This window comes from Anolis sagrei, chromosome Y, assembly GCF_037176765.1.
Source record: "Anolis sagrei isolate rAnoSag1 chromosome Y, rAnoSag1.mat, whole genome shotgun sequence".
In the NCBI taxonomy this organism is placed as follows: domain Eukaryota; kingdom Metazoa; phylum Chordata; class Lepidosauria; order Squamata; family Dactyloidae; genus Anolis; species Anolis sagrei.
The window spans coordinates 71155227-71175800 of NC_090035.1; the positions used below are offsets into that span (position 1 = coordinate 71155227).

At 44.0% G+C, this 20574-nt stretch overlaps 1 protein-coding gene across 3 annotated transcripts in view; it reads left to right on the forward strand.

The window, feature by feature from the left end:
- Nucleotides 1-20574, forward strand: part of LOC137094682 (signal-induced proliferation-associated 1-like protein 3) — a 161487-nt gene that overhangs the window by 135130 nt on the left and 5783 nt on the right. For all 3 annotated transcript variants that reach the window (XM_067461886.1, XM_067461888.1, XM_067461887.1), the window contains exons 14-20: nucleotides 162-526; nucleotides 2249-2482; nucleotides 6752-6914; nucleotides 8161-8380; nucleotides 8622-8765; nucleotides 16942-17074; nucleotides 18594-18675. In XM_067461886.1, coding sequence (XP_067317987.1) covers nucleotides 162-526; nucleotides 2249-2482; nucleotides 6752-6914; nucleotides 8161-8380; nucleotides 8622-8765; nucleotides 16942-17074; nucleotides 18594-18675 — 1341 coding nt within the window. The remainder of the gene's footprint in view (nucleotides 1-161; nucleotides 527-2248; nucleotides 2483-6751; nucleotides 6915-8160; nucleotides 8381-8621; nucleotides 8766-16941; nucleotides 17075-18593; nucleotides 18676-20574) is intronic.

The window sequence follows — 20574 nt, forward strand, 5'->3', positions numbered from 1 at the left end:
ATTTCCCTCATTGTAAACCCCATCCACTCTCCCAGGCCCTGGAATAACAATCCCTTCATCGTCATCAGCTGGCTGAACCAAAAACCAACATGCAGCCACCATCCTTTCTTCCTCCCCCATGACTGACTCCCCCTTCTTCTCCCCACTCTAACTTTCTGCAGGGTGAAGGGCAATATTCAAGCAGCCACTCCAGCAGCAATACCCTTTCCAGCAATGCCTCCAGTAGCCACAGCGATGAGCGCTGGTTTGACACGCCAGATCCCGTCGAAGCTGATCCAGACCCCCTGGCCAAAGGGGGCTCCAGCGACAGCGGCATTGATGCCACCAGTGCCAAGTCTTCACGGAGGGACAAGCTGCCCAAGTCCTCACCCCCCTTTGGATCCACTCACAATGAGGCCGGGGGAAAGAGGAAGGAACCCTCCGGTGGACAAGGCTGGGGCTACCGGACCAAGGGCTTCGCCATGGGGTCTGGCATGCCTGCCCGAGGGGCCAGCAGCAGCATTAATGACCACCTCAAGCAGTCTAGGTGAGTGGATCCATTGTTCCAGTAGAAATTGTCCTTTTAAGAGTTGTTGATCCCACTTCCAACACAAAGTTGTGGCCTCAGGGCCTGCTTGTTCCCTTCTCCTTTGGTCTCATAGATTTAGGTCAGTGTTTCTCAACTTGGGGGGTCAGGACCCCTGGGGAGGTTGCGAGGAGGTTTCAGAGGGGTCGCCAAAGACCATCAGAAAATATATATTTCTGATGGTCTTAGGAACCCCTTTGGAAGAGAAGACCTGTCCTTCTCTTAATTTTTGGAAACAGACAGCCAATCCTCCTCCCAAAAGCCCGCTTCCGCTGTGATTGGCCGGCCTCCAAGACAAATGGAGGGCTGTTTCTGAGACTCCAAGCAGGGAGGGGAGAGCAGGCATGCTCAGTGCATGGCAGCATGGTGCGCATGTGGAACAAATACAGTTTTGTCATTGCTATGAGTGTGATAAAATGAAGAGGATCAGTGCTGCTCCCAAATCTCTTTGTTGCCTTGGGACTTCTGGCCATGTCTCCTCGCCCTAGGAAGCCAGTGGATTTGGTTGGTGATGATAATATTTTTTCGTATCAGGAGCGACTTGAGAAACTGCAAGTCGCTTCTGGTGTGAGAGACTTGGCCGTCTGTGAGGACATTGCCCAGGGGACACCCAGATATTTGATGTTTTACCATCCTTGTGGGAGGCTTCTCTCCCACAAGGTTCTGGCCCAACCTGCTGTCTGAACCTGTCCGAATGGTTCTGGCCCAACCTAGGGAGATGAACACATCTCCCCTTATGAACCATCTAGGACTTTAAGATCGTCTGGGGAAGCCCTGCTTTCGATCCCGCCTGCATCGCAATTACGTTTGGCAGGGACGAGAGAGAGGGCCTTCTCAGTGGTAGCCCCTCGGCTATGGAACGCCCTTCCTAGGGACATTAGATCAGTCCCCTCCCTTTTAACATTCTGGAAAAAGGTTAAAACTTGGTTGTTTGAGCAAGCGTTTGAAAATGCAGTGTAACAAACATAGGAAATTGGGACTACTGGATGACAAGTCTGGACAAAGTTTTTAACTAGGAAGTGTAAATGATTTATGTTTTATTAATTTAGTTATGGTTTTATATTATATGTTAATGTTTTTAAATGTTTTTATGGTGTTGTGGGCATTGAATTGCTGCCTCTGTAAACCGTCCTGAGTTGCCTGCAGACTGAGAAGGATGGTATACAAATATAGTAAATAAATAAATAAATAAAATGTCCCTACTTGGGGAGCTGGAGGTGACAGAGGGAGCTCAACCCCCTCTCCCCGGATTCCAACCTCTGATCTATCAGTCAGCAGTCCTGCCGGCAGAAGGGTTTAATCCATTGTGCCACCGGAGGCTCCATAATAATAATCATCATAATCATATTGGCGAAGGCTTTTGTGGTCGGATTCACTGGGTTGTTGTAGGTTTTTTGGGCAGTATGGCCATGTTCTGGAAGCATTTTCTCCTGACCGCAGAGAGAACTGACCTTACAATCTCTGAGGATGCCTGCCATAGATGCAGGCGAAACGTCAGGAGAGAATGCTTCTAGAACATGGCCATACAGCCCGAAAAACCTGCAAGCACCCAATCATCATCATCATCATTTTTGTTTGTATCCCGCCCCCCTCTCCCCAAAGGGACTCAGGGAGACTTAGCAGAGAAAATGCTCCGCTTCATCCAGATTGGGTTTTCATCTCTTTCCTTCTTGTTTTTTCTAGCCACAATAACAGCAACTCCAGGGCAACTTACCCTGCTCACATATACAAAAACTCCACGGCGGAGGCATCCCGGGCCCCACACATGTCACAGTCCAGCTCCTTCCAGCTCTCAGCCTCGGTCCCCAAGTCCTTCTTCTCCAAGCAGAGTAGCAGAAACAAACACCTTCCAGCTGGGTGGAAGAAGAACAACGAAGATACCCCTGCCAGACCGGTCACCTTCACCGACCCAAAGAAGTAAGTGCTGGCTAGGATGAGTGTGTTAGAGAACTGACTCTGAAATCTCTGTCCCCTTCACTCGGTTTTCATGCCATTGGTGTGTTTCTCACAAAGGCTATCGGAAGTATCCACCTATCTTTTCCTTCTACTGGACAATTATATGAGTGTAAGACTTATGCAGTCCATTTCCCTGGCAAGTTAAAGCTTTCTGTTGGGAATCAGGAGATGTTAGGCTCAAAAATTATTTATTTATTTACGACATTTATATGCCGACCTTCTCACCCTGAAAGGGGACACAGAGGGACTTACGAGAGAGAGAGAGAGAGAGAGAGAGAGAGAGAGAGAGATACACACACACACATATAAATATAAATGTAATGTTTGTTTGTGGAATTAACACAACTAAAAAACCACTGGACGAATTGACACCAAATTTTGACACAATATGCGTATCAGGCCAATGAGTGAACATCATTCATAAAAACACTGAAAAACACAGCGGAAGAGACTTAAAAAGCCAAAAAAAAGTATTGCAATGCATGAGCATAACCACATATATACACATATACACAAATATATATACACACATATTCACATATATACACACACAAGATACATATACACAGACAGCAACGCGTGGCAGGGGACGGCTAGTGTGTGTGTGTGTGTGTGTGTGTGTATTATTAGCATAGTACAATATCAGTGTTATCTATTACTATATTGTACTATACAATTATATTGTAATATTAGTAATATTACATCTATATAAATAAAAATGTAATGTTACTTTGTGGGATGAACATAACTCAAAAACTACCGGACGAATTCACACCAAATTTGGACACAATACACCTATCGCGCCAACAAGTGACTATCACTCATAAAAACACTGAAAAACACAGCAGAAGACACTTAAAAGCCAAAAAACCCATGTCAACACCCAAGCAGGCCAAACCCAGTTTAGTTTCTGAAATATATGAGGCAGAAGACCTTACCAGCCCAAAGACTCCCCTTCCTTGGCTATCTTGTCTCATCAATTCACTTTTGATGATTGAAACATAATGATGGACAAAGCCAGAGGGCTCCCAGTGAGGAAAGATTTCAAGGCAATGAACAATTGAGTTCCTGGGAGATAGAACCAGCTTCTGTCCTGATGCACAACAACATTAAATGCAAGATGGCTGAATATGTCCTTTCATGGCTTTCCTTGGACATCCTGAGGCAATGATGGGGAAACTCCTGGGCAACCTATTTTGTTGTGAGCCCTTCCTATGGATCTCACCTCCTGTCCTGGACCCTTGTTCCTTGTTCAGAGGAGCATAGAGACTCTTCGTCACAGGCTCAAAATACTTTGTGTGACTCTCCCACTGAAAATGGGTCCTCAGTCTAATCCTGGCTGAGTTCTAGCTGCTGTTCAGAACATAACAGACACCCCGCACGCCCGACTTCCTCCAGGAAAGTGTGGGAACAAGCGAGACAGACTTTCAGGAGGAAGTTGGCATTCACCACTCACGCAAATGCTGTGCCATGAATCTGGAAGGAAAGGAGGTGTCGGTGGGCGATGCGGAATAAAAAGGCTGGCTGCTGAGTCAGCACGGAAAGGGCAAAGCATGCTTCTTGCTTGTGGGGGATGACGGCTTCTGAGAAAGGTAGAAATTGTCTCACATCACCCCACAACGTCTTTTATAAATGACGTGGCTTCATCCCATTCTTTTCTTACAAAGTGTGATGCAGTCTGATGTAATGCAGGCAGGGCATTGTCACTATTATTCCACTTTAACTTGCCTCATCCTAAACTGCAGTTTCTTGTATTCCATAGGACAGAACCATGGCAGTTAAATTGGAGTTACATGGCTATAATTGTGTGAATGGACCTCAAATGAACACAGGCTGCTTGTGTAGGCAGTCAGTCCATCAATAAACCATAGTATTGTATTGTCGAAGGCTTTCATGGCTGGAATCACTGGGGTTTTGTAGGGTTTTTGGGCTATATGGCCATGGTCTAGAAGCATTCTCTCCTGACGTTTCGCCTACATCTATGGCAAGCATCATCAGAGGTTGTGAGGTCACAACCTCTGAGAATGCTTGCCATAAGTGCAAGCAAAACGTCAGGAGAGAATGCTTCTAGCACATGGCCTTACAGCACGAAAAACCTACAATAACCCAATCTTACTATTATTATTATTATTATTATTATTATTATTATTATTAGATACACAACAAGATTAGTGCACAGCAAACTAGACCAGAAACTGTTATTATTTCAGGCCACTGGTCGTTGCTCGTCGTTTTTATATTGTTTTATATTGTTATATATCTGGTTGTTTTATATTGTTTTATGATGTTGTTATTGAATTTTAACATGCTATTTTAATTATGTCGTTGGGCTTGTCCCCATGTAAGCCGCCCCAAGTCCCTTCGGGTAGATGGAGGCAGGATACAAAAATAAAGTAGTTATTATTATTATTATTTTCACTGTGCTGACTTTTGTATACAATCACATGCCACACACTTCCAAAGTGTCTAGAATTGTGTGATGTATTGGCGAATAATACATGCAGATCCAAGTCGGGTGGCTGTTTGCAGCTGACAGATGGTGATTTTATCAGCGCCAATTGTTTTTAAGTACAGGCCAAGGTATTTAGGCACTGCACCCAGTGTGCCAGTCACCACTAGGACCACCTTTACTGGCTTGTGCCAAAGACTTTGCAGTTGGATCTTTAAATCCTCACATTTTGTAAGCTTTTCCATTTTTGTTTGAAACACAACAAGATGAGTCCACAGCAGACACTCTGCTGGCTGTTGAATTGGATCACATGTCGGACACTTCCCAAGTGTCTGGGACTGTGTGATGTATCGGCGAATAATGCATGCAGATTCCAGTAAGGTGGCCTTTTGCAGCTGGCAGATGGTAATCTTGTCAGCGCTGATTGTGTTTAAGTGCAGGCCAAGATCTTTAGGCACTGCACTCAGTGTGCCGATCACTACTGGGACCAACTTTACTAGTTTGTGCCAGAGTCTTTGCAGTTCGATCTTTAAATCCTCATATCGTGTCAGCTTTTCCAGTTGTTTCTCTGCAATCCTGTTGTCACCTGGGATTGCAACATCGACAATCCATACTTTTTTTTAACACGATTGTGAGGTCAGGAGTATTATGCTCCAAAACTCTGTCAGTCTGAATCCAGAAGGAGTTTGGTGTGTTCAGTTTCTGTAAATTTTCCGGCTTGTGATCCCACCAGTTCTTTGTTGCAGGCAGATGGTATTTGTGGCGCAAGTTCCAATGAATCATCTGAGCAACGGTGTTATGCCTCTGCTTGTAGTCTGTCTGCGCGATCTTCTTGCAGCAGCTGAGGATGTGATCTGTTGTTTCATCTGCTTCCTTGCAGAGTCCATTATTATTATTATTATTATTATTATTATTAATATTATTATTATGTTTAGTTATACCCCGCTTTTTCTCTCCACAAGGAGATTCAAAGCTTCTATATTACACTTTTTCCTCAAGAGTGGGACTAAATATACTTTTATTTCTGCTTTGCTGTTCATGTATGCTCAGTAAGTGAACTTTTTGGGGTTTATTAACTGATGTGTGTCTGTGTTAGCTAAATGCATACAAAAAGTTAAGATCAAAATAAGCTATTAAACAGTATGTAGAATTAAAATCATATGAAATTGGAATTTAAAATATGATTTAAAAACAGTGAAGCATTAAATCAGAAAATCCATTATATTAAACAAACAGTTCTGAAACAGCAGCTAGAATACGAAGGAATGCATATGATGAATGGATAGAAAAGAGGAAGCCAGGCCAGCCTCCCTAAGAAGGGAGCTCCAGAATTTAGGAACAAGCTTAGAGAAAGTCTTCCCTTGCATTTCTCTCTAATGCGTCTGTGAAGATCATGAATTTGAGAGAAGTGCCTCCTCCAAAGACTTTTGTGGGATCATATTCTGCATCTTGAGAATCCTAACCCTGTTTAGGATTTGGAAAATGGATGAGCTGGGTTTCTTTCAATGCTGTAAACTATCCCTTTTTTCGCTCCTTCTTCTTAGTCTCTTCTGATTTGGAGGATGAACGTTTGAGATCCACCAATTTAAACAGAGTGCTATGTGCCATGCGTTCCCCTCTTAGACATGCAACCCTTAGGCTTTCCCCAACTGAAATGTGGCCTTCCGGCACTGTGGACATTGTACATTCCTCAGTTAAGATCTTGTGAAGGCCAGAGAAGCTGGAAATATAAAACATCTGGAGGAGAAAGGTGACTTCTTGTTCTCCATCTCTTTCCCCAGGCAAGTGGACCTGAGCACCAAGAACGTCTTTGGGCAGCCCCGGCTACGAGCCTCCCTGCGTGACCTCCGCTCCCCCCGCAAGACCTACAAATCCTCCATTGAGGATGACCTGAAGAAGCTGATCATCATGGACAGCAGTGTTGTTGAGCAGGAGAGGGATTTGGTGAGTGAGGAGACTCCCCTGGGCCAGGCCTTCTCCTTCCAGCTGCTTCCTGAGTCATGTTTAGATCGCATAGGTGGGTTCATAGTGTGGCGAGTAGCAGAAGGCCTCTGGGTATGCCCTACCTGTGTTTCCTATTGGGTGAATGGGCTTATTAACAAAAGAACCTCCTCATAAATATACAGCAAAGTAACTTATTAGCAGCATGGTGACTCCCCAGTAGCCAAAAGTGATAAAAAGAATAAAAAACACACAGACCAAAGTTGTCTGTTCCATAGGAGGCTTTTCTTTATAGCAAAATAACATAGTTGCACTATTTACAAGAACAAGGTTTCCATAGCACAAAGTTGTTTACACTTCCTTCTTTGCTTCCACTCTGAGCTTCTTTCTCATTCAGATAAACAACTTCACTCTCACAGAGCAGCTTCTCCCACTGAAGTTATACAGGAGCTTTGCACAGTAGCTTTTTGCACACAGCAGCCTTCATACATGATGGCCTTCATCCTGAGACTTCTCTCATTGAAGCTTCTCACACACCACTCACACCGAGGCATACTAACACTGAGGCCTTTCTCCCACTGAGACCTTCTCACACTGAGGGCTCTCTCAGACTGATGTCTCTCTCACACTGAGGCGAACTAACACTGAGGCCTTCTCATACTGAGGCCTACTAACACACTGAGGCCTTTTCACACTGAGGGCTCTCTCAGACTGATGTCTCTCTCACACTGAGGCGAACTAACACTGAGGCCTTCTCATACTGAGGCCTACTAACACACTGAGGCCTTTTCACACTGAGGGCTCTCTCAGACTGATGTCTCTCTCACACTGAGGCAAACTAACACTGAGGCCTACTCATACTGAGGCTTACTAACACACTGAGGCCTTTTCACACTGAGGGCTCTCTCAGACTGATGTCTCTCTCACACTGAGTCAAACTAACACTGAGGCCTACTAACACACTGAGCGATTTCTCCCACAGAGACCTTTCACATACTGGGTGCTACTAAGCTACAGGCACACCTGCTTATATTGAACTGCAGCTTTTGCTGAGTCATTGCATCCATTTAACCCTTTCAGTGCTTGACTCACGTTTTTGTAATTAAAAATACCTAGTTAATATTTAATATTTCTGACATTCCCCTCCTCTTCTCTGGTTGGTGAGCTCCTAGTGGCCACCTTCCGAGTATGTGAGAGAGGTCCATCTTCACCTGAGCCCATTCTGATGTTCTTGTGTCTTTCTTCCCAGTCCCCACAGAAGACGCTCCAGAGAACCCTCTCAGATGAGAGCTTATGCAGTGGACGCCGAGATGCCACCTACGCCAGCGCCTACTGCTTTGAGCAGCCCCTCGCCAGCGACGTCCTCTTCACCAGCACCTACCCGTCCAGCACCCTCCCTGTGAGAAAGCAGCAGCAACAGCAGCAGCAACACCAGTCGCCTAGCAATGGGAACCTCTCTGAGAAGAAGTGTGAGTTCTCACTAGGGGAAAGCGGAGGGAACTCATGGTCCTTTTCGTATCTCATTCTAGGGCAGTTGGAAAATAAAAACCCTAGCCAGCCAGCATTTGCAGTTTGAGTATCTCCCACAATGATGTTGAGGAGAAGCAGCCTTATTTAATTTCTCTTTGGCCTAAATCACAGGAAGCATGGTCAGCCTTCCCACAGTCTGCTCTCTGACCTCATGTGTTGGGATATTTCCTTTCTCTGCAGCCAACATCTCGGCCTCGGAGCTCTCCCTGAGTGATGCACGGGACAAATCTCTGCGACGCATCGATCCTGGACTGATGCCGTTACCGGACACAGCCACCGGCCTGGAGTGGTCAAGCTTGGTCAGTGCTGCAAAAGCCTACGAAGGTAGGAGAGGCAAAGGTGGGCTTTGGCATGGCAGAGGCATATACAGGGCATTGGTTGCATTCTCCTCTCTGTCTCTCTCTCCCTCCTGAATGTGCCAGAGAATCCAAGGCAGGAATCCCATACATCAGTTAGATAAGTGGTTCTCAATCTGTGGGTCCCACGTGTTTTGGCCTTCAACTTCCAGAAATCCCAGGCAGTTTACCAGCTGTTAGGATTTCTGGGAGTTGAAGGCCAAAACATTTGGGGACTCACAGGTTAAGAACCACTGAGTTAGATAAAGAGCCACTAACAAAGAAAAGGATGAAGTGTGTGGACTAGCACACTGCTTCAACTTCCAGTTGTTGTTGTTGCTCTTGTTGTTTACTATTGCTGCAGTTGCTGTTGTTGGCAGAAGCAACAGCATTTATTTCTATAGTGTCATCATTGTGCATGTTGCTTTACAATTAAAGAAACAACAAGATAACCAGCCCTACCAAAGGTTTACAATTTAAAACACACACATACAACCTGGGAAGGAAAGAGTAATACAAATATGCAGCCACCTGAACCCGTTCAATTCTGATACAATTCTAAAAACAACTATTAAAACAGAAATACAAAAACAACAACAACAACAACAACAATGCAAACTGAAAAATACATGCAACCAAAATTTGCAAGATTGTAAAACTGTATTAAACTTTTCCATAGGAAAAAATAATGGCAACAATAATAATGTTACTGGGTTGTTGTAGGGTTTTATTTTTTGGGCTATACGTCTATGTTCTAGAGGCATTTTCTCCTGACGTTTCGCCTGCATCTATGGCAAGCATCCTTAGAGATAATGAGGTCTATTGGAACTAGGAAAGTGGGTTTATATATCTGTGGAATGATCAGGGTGGGGCAAAGAACTCTTGTCTGTTGGAGCTAGGTGTGAATGTTTCAACTGACCACCTTGATTAGCATTTGATGGCCTGGCAGTGCCTGGGGCAATCTTTTGTTGAGAGGTGATTAGATGTGTCTGATGTTTCCCCTCTGTTAATAATAATAATGTTACTGTCTTTGCAACAACTTAGGTTTGTGGAGTGATTTCTTGCGTGTAATATGACCAGCAAATGTTTGGAACTTGTGGGCTGCCTCTTTATATAGTGCTTTCTTTGCTTCTGACCAATTTATTGTCATACAGTAGGGTTTGAATCTGCACCCTTCCTTGAAAGATTGAAGAAATAGGCACGGAAAATTATTCTCACACACATACCGCATTGGTTGCAACAGATTCTGTTCTCCAGTGGTTTCCCAGTTCCAAACCTGGTCATGAACTTCTCAGGCAGAGCAAGTTCATGGCAGGAACATCTCTATACTTAACCACCACGCTCCAGTCCAGTATAAATCAGCAAAGCAGTTTATTGAAGAATACATATATAAAGCAGAGCAGCAAAATAGTAAGAAACATCTAAGTCCAAAAAATATTCAATAATCTATAAATTCCAAGGTACAAAAGTTGAATCAAAAACCAAGTATGCAAAAGAATCAGGATACAACAAGGCAGCATAAACCCCACAGCAAAGAACTCAAAAATAATCCTTTAAATTTTAGTTTATGTATGTCTAAAACTTAATAAATGTTATTTAAAAATAATTCTTTAAACTTGAACAGTTGAAGACATGAAATTAGAACTCCCTTGAAAAGCTTGGCTAGAGTTCAACCCAAGATGTTGCTTGAAATCCAACTTTGAACAGACTTCTGGTCAACGATGGATTTTCATATCTCTAATAAAGCCATGAAATCATTCTGTTTACCCTTGCAAATAGATAGTGGCTTTTTCTCTAACAAGCGTATTGACCTCCAGCAAGTCTGAGAATCAGCTCGAAGTTTACAAAAGCTATGCCTTCTATCTTTTGGCTCATTAGCCTCTCCACCTGGCAATTCATCTTCTCAACTTGCTTCCCTAGAGAAAGCTGGGACCCTCTCTGGAATGTGGCCTTCACTTACTACAGGAGACACAGAGCACTCAATTTCAGGACTTGCTGGCTCTCAGGCTCAGCAGGCCCAGAAATCCCATGATCCACTTCCACTTCCTCATTGACATTAGGTACAATCATTGGCTGAACTACAACAGAGCCATCCTGTTGTGTTGACTTCTCTGTCATTTATATTCCACCCTTCTCACCCCGCAGGTGACTCAGTGCTGATTACAGTGTACATATACATGGCCAACATTCAATGCCGTAGACACACAACATATATAGACAGATACACAGAGGCTATGTAACATTCCAGCTTTTTTCATGAGGGTATTCTGGCTACCAGGGGAGCTGTCACTTCACTGTCCATTTGTGACACTGATGAAGTACTTCCTCATTCTTTGCATGCTTACTGGAGATTTTTATGACATTGTAAATTACCCTCTCCTCATAAGTGGTACCTAAATTTCCTACTTGACAGATGCAACTGTCATTTGGGCTGCAAAGGTCAACAGCAGTGTTTCTCAACCTCTGAGTCCTCAGATGTTTTGGCCTGCAACTCCCAGAAATCCCAGCCAGTTTACCAGCTGTTAGCATTTCTGGGAGTTGAAGGCCAAAAGCATCTGGGGACCCCAGGTTGAGAACCACTGGTCTACAGCAAGCTACACAAATGTCAGAAGCTCACTCCAACCTGGGTTGACTTCGAACTCATAACCTTTTGGTCAGTAGTGATCTTAATGTAGCTTACTCCCAGCCAGCTGCGCCACAATCCCTGTGCCTTAAATGCCTTAAATGCCTTAAATACCTCCCCGCTTTAAAACAGTACCTATTTATCTACTCACATTTGCTTTCGAACTGCTAGGTAGGCAGAAGCTGGGCTAAAAGCCAGGAGCTCATCCCGACCTGGGCTTCGAACTGTCAACCTTTCAATTAGCAAGATGTACTGCTCTACTCACATTTGCTTTCGAACTGCTAGGTAGACAGAAGCTGGGCTAAAGGCCAGGAGCTTATCCCGACGCAGGCTTCGAACTGTCAACCTTTCGATTGGCAAGATGTACTGCAGCTGGCAGTTAACCTGCTGTGCTAAAGCCTTTTCACCTTACATTGGAATGGTTATGGGGTAGTTGTACTTTTTATTAATAGATCCTTGAAACGGAGAAGCTTCCCCCACCTCCCCCAAGCTTTATATTTTCCAAAAGATTCACCCACCCACCTTTCTTCTGCTTCCAGAAAGAAATAATAGCTGAGCCTAACCAGGTCAGTCTGTCAGGTCTCATTTACTTGCAGAGATTTCCTGGTGAGCCCCCATAGACACCACTCACTGTCTTTTTCATAGCATGCAAGTGCTTTTCCCATCTCCCTCTAAAGGAGGGTTGAAATGGGACATGAATGTCTATGCTCCATTTCCTGTAAAGCCAGAAGCGTTGTGGGGTGAGCTTTCTCTCATTCACTCACTCTCCTTGTGTGCCCAGCTAGCTTAGTGGTCTTAAATGCCATTTTCTCCCTGGGGCTGCTTCTGTGACCTGGTTTTTTCCCAGCCTGGACCTGCCTTGCCTTTCTGCGCCTCATCACAGCTGGCCTCCCCAGGAGCGAAGGCACTCTGTGCATTTCGGCTCGTCGCTCTTGGGTGCCCCCCGGGAGAGGCCTCCGACTGCTCCTGCCACTGAAAGTAGGGCAAGCAGGGAGGGAGAGAGGTGAGCGCATGTCGGGGCAAGGCTGGCTCCCGGCAGGGATCTCCCTTGATGCGGATTAACCGCCTCCCTGGCAGCCAGGCAGGCAAAGTCGGGCATCTGTTCAGGCCTGCCATCTGCGTCACACTTTCTCCGCCTTCCTGTGCAAGCAAGCGCTCCCTGGCTCGCAAGTGGGGAGAGGCTGCCACTCGAGTGCACAAGAAGCCAGAGGACGGTGTGCGCTCAGTGTACTTTGGTGTGCGCTCAGTTCAGCCAAGTCTTCCTGATCTGCCCGGGTGCCCAAATTCCTCGACTCGCAACGAGAAGGTAGGCAAAGCCTTATAGTAGGCCATCCTGCTTTGATTATGAGCCTCTGGGACTTACTTACTTACTTAGTCGATCCTTCGTAGATCAAGAGGATGGTCTCCCAGATGTAGTGTCTTGGTGGTGGGTCTATTCTTACCCTATTCTTGACCCACATGTTCTCCCACAGTGAGGACAATGGTTTCCAGATGGAAGGCGGTCCCGGTCAGGGTTGGCTTGACATGCCTTTCTCTTGGCACGTTTCTCCCTTTCGCCCTCCATTCCTGCCTCTTCAAATTCTGCAGCACTGCCGATCACAGCTGACCTCCAGTTAGAGCGCTCAAGGGCCAGGGCTTCCTAGTTTGTAAGGGGAAGAGGGGAGAAAAACAGTATAATAAAAATAACCATAAAGAAATACAATATGTATAAGCAGGTAAAAGGTGTGTGATAGTTATATGTAGCATTAGTTGTAATGGAAATTTAAAAATAATGATAAGAAATATGATTAAAAGATGTTTTTGATGTTTTTTTACTGTTAGATTGTATATAATATGACATACTCTTTTGTCTAAGATACTGTAAAAAGAGAGAAGAACGTATACAATGCTAGGACGGTTTTAAATTGTGTTATTTTAAATGGTGTATTTTAATATTTAGATAAATGTTTTTTAATGTTTATGTATTGTATCCAGGCATTGAATGTTTGCTGTGTGTGTGTGTTTGTGTGTGTATAAATTTTATTGTGCATTTTGATATTTACAAACCGAAACAAAAAGATTGCCATGTATATATTGTGCTCCACTCTGAATCCCCTTCGGGGTGAGAAGGGCGAAATATAAGTGTTTTAAATAAATAAATAAATAAATAAATAAATGGCACCATTTATTTATTTATTTGTGTACATTATTTGTATGTCGCCCTTCTCACCCCAAAGGGGACTCAGAGCGGCTCACAAAATATATATACATACAATACATTATATTATTTGCATTGTACAATATCAGTATTAAATATTACTATATTGTACTATACCATTATATTCAAATATTACATGTAATTTAAATATATAAGTATAATATCATATTATTATTAGTAGTAGTAGTATTATGTTGTATTGCATATAGGTTGGCTTTAAGCCCATCTTTAAATCTCTTTTCCTGTCCACCAACATTCCTTTTTCCGTTCTTGAGTTCGGAGTAGAGCAACTGCTTTGGGAGACAGTGATCAGGAATGGTCTCCCAGATATAGTGTCTTGGTGATGGGTCTGTAGGTGGCTGTGGAGCCCTATTCTTGACCCACATGTTCTCTCGCAGTGAGGACAACGGTTTCCAGGTGGAAGGCGGTCCCGGTCAGGGTCGACTTGGTATGCCTTTCTCTTGGCACGTTTCTCCCTTTCGCCCTCCATTCGTGCCTCTTCGAATTCTGCAGCACTGCCGGTCACAGCTGACCTCCAGTTAGAGCACTCAAGGGCCAGGGCTTCCTAGTTTATTTATTTATTATTTATTATTATTTACAGCATTTATATGCCACCCTTCTCACCCCAAAGGGGACTCAGAGCAGCTCACAATATATATATATATACATACAATATATTATATTATTACAATATAGTACATTATATTATTACATAGTACAATATCAGTATTAAATATTACTATATTGTACTATACCATTATATTGTAATATTATTAGTAATATTATTATTAATAGTAATATTATTAGTTAGTTAGTTTGTTTGTTTGTTAAAAATGCAATACAACTGTTTTGTTTGCTCCTGACACGATAGATAGATAGATAGATAAATAAATAAAGTAATATTACATGTAATATAAATACATAATTATAATATATTATTAGTAGTAGTATTATATTGTATGAAATATAGGTTGACTTTAAGCCCATCTTTAAATCTCTTTTCCTGTCCACCAACATTCCTTTTTCCGTTCTTGAGTTTGGAGTAGAGCAACTGCTTTGGGAGATGGTTATCAGGCATTCAGACAACATGGCCGGTCCAGCAGAGTTGATGGCGGAGGACTATCGCTTCAATGCTGGTGGTCTTTGCTTCTTCCAGCATGCTGACATTTGTCTGCTTGTCTTCCCAAGAGATTTGCAGAACAACAGGGAGATACTTCTTGCTGAGAAAAACTGGGTGGTGGGGTGGAGACACAGGACCCCAGCCTCATTGTCTGTGGGTCAGAGCTGTCCTTTCTTTTACCTTTCTTCAGGACGCTTTCCACTTCACTCTTAAAACATACAAGGGTAGCAACTCTGCACCCAGCCCCTTGTGGGTCTTCATGATCCCAGTCTTCTATTTTGTTTACTTCATTACCCACATACAAAATGGAAACAGGAAGGGTGCTGGGCTCTTTTTTCCAGAGTTAGTAAATGATGTTGATCTCCATTGTTGTGGACTAAGTCTTAATTAATGACTTCGATGAAGGGTTAGAAGGGATAGTAATCAAGTTTGCAGACAACACCAAATTGGGAGGGAGAGCCAATACTCGCGAAGACAGGAGCAGAATTCAAAACGATCTTCACAGATTAGAGAGATGATGGGCCAAAATTAACAAAATAAAGCGCAACAGAGACAAATGCAAGAGACTCCACTTTGGCAGAAAAAAAATTAAATGCAAATATTCAGAATGGGGGACAATATCTGGCTCGACAACAGGACGTGTGAAAAAGATCTTGGAGTCCTCCTAGACAACAAGTTTAAACATGAGCAACAATGTCATGCAGCAGCTAAACAAGCCAGTGGGATTTTGGCCTGCATAAATAGGAGTCTAGTGCCTAGATCCAGGGAAGTCATGCTATCCCTCTATTCTGCCTTGGTTAGACCACACCTGGATTCACACTGTGTCCAATTCTGGGCACTGCAGTTGAAGGGATATGTTGACAAGCTGGAATATATCCAGAGGAGGGAGACTCAAATGATCAAGGGTCTGGACAACAAGCCCTATGAGGAGCAGCTTAAAGATCTGGGCATGTTTAGCCTTCAGAAGAGAATAAGAGAAAGGTCTTCCCCTGACATTAAGTGCAGTCGTGTCCTATAATAATAATAATAATAATAATAATAATAATAATACACTTTATTTATAACCCGCCATCATCTCCCCAAAGGGGACTAACATGAGGCCAAGCCCAAAATAATACCAGATAATAAACACACAATAACAAAATACATCATAACAAAAAGAAGGCTGAGAGGAGACATGATGAGGGCCAGCTATCAATATGTGAGAGGGAGTCATAGGGAGGGGAGAGCAAGCTTATTTTCTGCCTCCCTGGAGACTTGGACATGGAACGGTGGCTTCAAACTACAGGAAATGAGATTCCACTGAATGTTAGGAAGAACTTCCTGACTGTGAGAGCTGTTCAGCAGTGGAACTCTCTACCCTGGAGTATGGTGGAAGCTCCACCTTTGGAGGCTTTGAAACAGAGGCTGGATGGCCATCTATTGGGCATGCTTTGAATGTGATTGTCCTGCTTCTTTGCAGGGGTTGGACTGGATGGTCCATAAAGTCTTGTCCAACTCTATGATTCTCACACCAGAAGCGACTTGCAGTTTCTCAAGTCACTCCTGACACACACAAAAAAAGGAACCTTGGGAGAAATTCGTAGCTATTTGAGCCAAAGCATCAAAGCCATCATGCTCTGTTACTCCTTTTCAATCCTTCCTCAATTTGGTGTGCTCAGCCCAACATGCTTGAAACTATAGTTCTGCTTTGTTTGGTTTGTCCTTGCATATTGGTGCCTCTACCATTTCTCTCTTTGTTTTCATGAGTGGTTTCTTTGCATTAGCCGGTCGAGGAATTGGGGCAGCTCTCTAGAAAAGAGCCTGGTTGTTTCCATCACTATATTTCCTTAAGACGGTGATTCTCTTGCTTCTTTCTTACCACTGTTTGTAGGCAAATGGCCTCTTTTTGGAGCACTGGCATCTCTCCAGGCTGATGTCCTTTCATAGCTTGCCAGGCCTGATGGCTGCCCTCTCGGTGGCAGGGGCAGCCCAACCCTCAGCCGCCCAGAGATTGTGACTCACGGCTCAGCTGGCCACGGGCATTTGGGAGGAGCCGGGAGTGACTCACTGTCCGGGCTGTTTTGCCAGCTGTGCCGGTTGGGATCAGAGACAGAGAGAGAGAGAGAGAGACATTAACTGGGGGTTGGTGGTGGGCAGGAGTGGCTCCGTGGCTCGTGGCTCTTTGGGAGAAGGAATCTGCCACTGCAAACACGACCAACCTTCGTGCTGCCTCTTCCTTCCAGTCCAGAGAGCGGTGTCCCTCTTCTCCCTCAATGATGCTGTGCTGAGCCCCGACGTCCCCTCTGCCCACAGCCCTGTCCTCGCGCACTTGAGTCTGGAGAGGCAACCCACGCCACGCACAACACCCACCATGAGGTAAGCAAGGCAATCTGGGGTTCCCTTCCAAAGTTGTAGCTGTTTTTTTGCAGGAAAATAAGCAATTCTGTTGTATAGGGTGAGGCATAAAGATCTCCCACATTTTGAAGGGGTGTGAAAAAAATTAACATGAAGCTATCTAGAGAAAAATTGTATATATTTCTGAAAAATGCACAAAATACCAATTTTATTTATTTATTTATTTATTTACTGTGTTTGGATACCGCCCTTCTCAGCCCTCAGGCGACTCGATTTAGGTAAAGGTAAAGGTCTTTCCCTGACATTAAATCCAGTCGTGTCCAACTCTGGGGGTTGGTGCTCATCTCCATTTCTAAGCCGAAGAGCCGGCGTTGTCTGTAGACACCTCCAAGGTCATGTGGCTGGCATGACTGCATGGAGCACATTTATTTATTTATTTATTTATTTACCCTGTTTATATCCTGCCTTTCTCTACCCTGAAGAGAACTCAAGGTGGCTTTACATATTGACAACTATTCAACTAACCTAAATGGTTCTGGCCCAGCTTATCTGTCCAAATGTATCTCCCTCTATGAACCACCGTGGAGTTTAAGATCATCTGGAAACACCCTGCTCTCGGTCCCGCCTCCCTCGCAGGCGTGATTGTTGGGGACGAGAGACGGGGCCTTCTCAGTGGTGGCCCCTCAGCTGTGGAACTCCATCCCCAGGAATATTAGATCAACCACCTCCCTCCTGACCTTCCGAAAAAGAGTGAAAATGTGGCTTTGTGACCATACCTTTGGAGGACTTGTGCAATAGATAGACTTGGAACAACACAATGACCATTGGAACGGCCTGGATTACGCTCATGGATTACGTGTTTAACTCTGAATGTATTGTTTTTGAATTCTCCATCACTCTCCAGGTCATCTCAGGTGGAATGGCATCAAAGCGTGTATGGAACACTCTCTGTTTCATTACCATGGAATAGTTGTTCTCATGATATGCTTGAACAAAAAAGCCCCTGCGTTCACTAGTCCAACTCATGATGGATTCTGAAAACATTAGAGCCAAACCTACTGAATTAGGCCTGTCCCACCTCTGTATACCCCACTACAGCCCACAAAGTGCCCACTCAAAATGTGGGAGATCTTTATGCCACACTCCATATAAGGCCAGCACCTTCTTAGTGACTTGCTACACCTCAGGCCTATTTTGGATGGGGCACAGATGGATATCCTCTTGCCCTTGTGTCAAGTCCAAAACCCACCAATGCCCAGCAACTGTCATACCGTGGAAGTTGGGAGAAAAGGCTGCTGCTTATGGGCATGGGAGGAGCCAATTTAAGACCTTGATGCTCCATTTGCTCTGGATGAAGGAAAAGATGGAGCATATCCTCATTTCCTCCTCTTCCCAAGCTGAGGCCAGGTTCTTCATGGTACCAACAACCTTTCTTTGCCAACTGTGAAGTGACAGCAGGGTGACCCTCCTGGGGCTTGACATCTATTGAATGGTAGGAGGATGTAGCAATAACTGTCTAGTTTCCCCCCTTTCTGTGCAGTGAGGAACCTTCAGCAGAACTGACTGGCAAAGTCTACCAGCTCGAGGCCATGCTGAAACAGCTCCACACCGACTTGCAGAAGGTAAGGAGCTACAGCTACTATTTCCTTTGCCCAGTGGGTTATCTTGGCCGAGGGGAGTTTTAGCAGGCGTATTTGTTTCCAACATTGGAGAAAACATGAAAAACTTAGCCAGGAAATTAAGAAATGGTTTTGCAAAGGGTGCTTCCTGTTCGCTTAGCCAGGGAAAAAAGAAAGATTCTAGTGAGGGATAGAATAGACTCCTGGCTTGAATACAGAATGCATAAAACACACGCAGAAGATTTATTTATTTATTTATTTGTTTGTTTGTTTGCCGTATTCTCACTCCGCAAGGGACTCAGGACGGATCACAATGCACATATACATGGCAAACACTCAATGCCATAGACACACAACATATTTAGACAGACACACCGAGGCTATTTAACTTTCCAGCTTCATGAAGGTATGCTTTGAATTCTGGTCACTGGGGGAGCTGTCGCATCACCGCCCACTTGTGACACAGATGGAGTACTTCCTCATTCTTTTGCACACTTCTGGACAGTTTTATGGTGTCGTAAATTAGTTAAATTAGCCTCCCCGCATAAGCAGTACCTAAATTTCCTACTTGGCAGATGTAACTGTATTTCGGGCTGCAAAGGTCAACAGCAAGCTAGACAAATGGTCGACTATATTGAAGCTTGTCCACACAACCTATTGTTGAAGCTTGTTCACTCAACCTTTTGAAGATCCGACTAATTGTTTTGGAAAACATGGATATTATGTTTGTTACACCACTGCAAATAGTCCCTATGTGTTTGTTTCCCACGCTTGTGTACCATACGAGTTAGTTTGGTATTTTCCTCATTATTCCAATTGGTATTTGTGCTGAAGTTTATACCAATAGGACATTTGTGTATTGACATTGTATGTCTATTTAATTATTTATTTACAGCTTTTATATTCCGCCCTTCTCACCCCGCAGGGGACTCAGGGCGGATTACAGTGTACACATATATGGCAAACATTCAATGCCAGTTTTTGACATACAGACATATACAGACATACACAGAGGCTATTTAACTTTTTCTGGCCACCAGGGGAGCTGTCGCTTTCATCGTCCATTTGCGACGTTGATGAAGCACTTCCGTATTCCCCGCATGCTTCCCCGCTGGAATGCTTTGCTGGAGTCTTCTTTATGGCCTCATAAATTAGTTAATTTAGCCTCCTCACACTTTAAGGTGGTAGCTAATTTTCCTATTTGACAGATGCAACTTTCTTTCGGGTTGCAAAGGTCGACAACAGGCTACGCAATTGGTTGGAAACCCACTCCAACCTGGGCTGGCTTTGAACTCATGACCTTTTGGTCAGAATGATCTTAATGCAGCGCCACAATCCTGGTGTTATAGATATCTGTATAGTTAGAGAAAAAGGAGAAAGACAGAAATCCTGGAGTCTTTGCTTATTTAGGACTGTGACTCCAACTCCATCCAAGGTGGGCCTGATTTAAAAAGGTAAAGGTTGTCCCCTGACATTAAGTCCAGTCATGTCCAACTCTGGGGGTTAGTGCTCATCTCCATTTCTAAGCCGAAGAGCCGGCGTTGTCCTTAGACACCTTCAAGGTCATGTGGCCAGCATGACTGCATGGAGAGCCTGATTTACTACTCTCTAAAAGAGAGCTGGCTTTCCAACTGCCTGTTTCGAATCTGCATTCCGTATGCTTTCTCCTTACATTTCCTTTAAAACCCTCCTACTAGATACATCCTACTTACCTCTGTTCATGCCCAGCATTTATTTTTTAAAATTTTAAACTATTACATCTGGCCCGGCCATAGGTTTTTAAACCCTTGTGTGTTATTGTCTATATGTTGTGTTATATTAATTGTATTGTTTCATTTGCTTATTGCTTGTTGTTTTTATTGTTGTTGGGCTTGGCCTCATGTAAGCGGCTCCGAGTCCCCT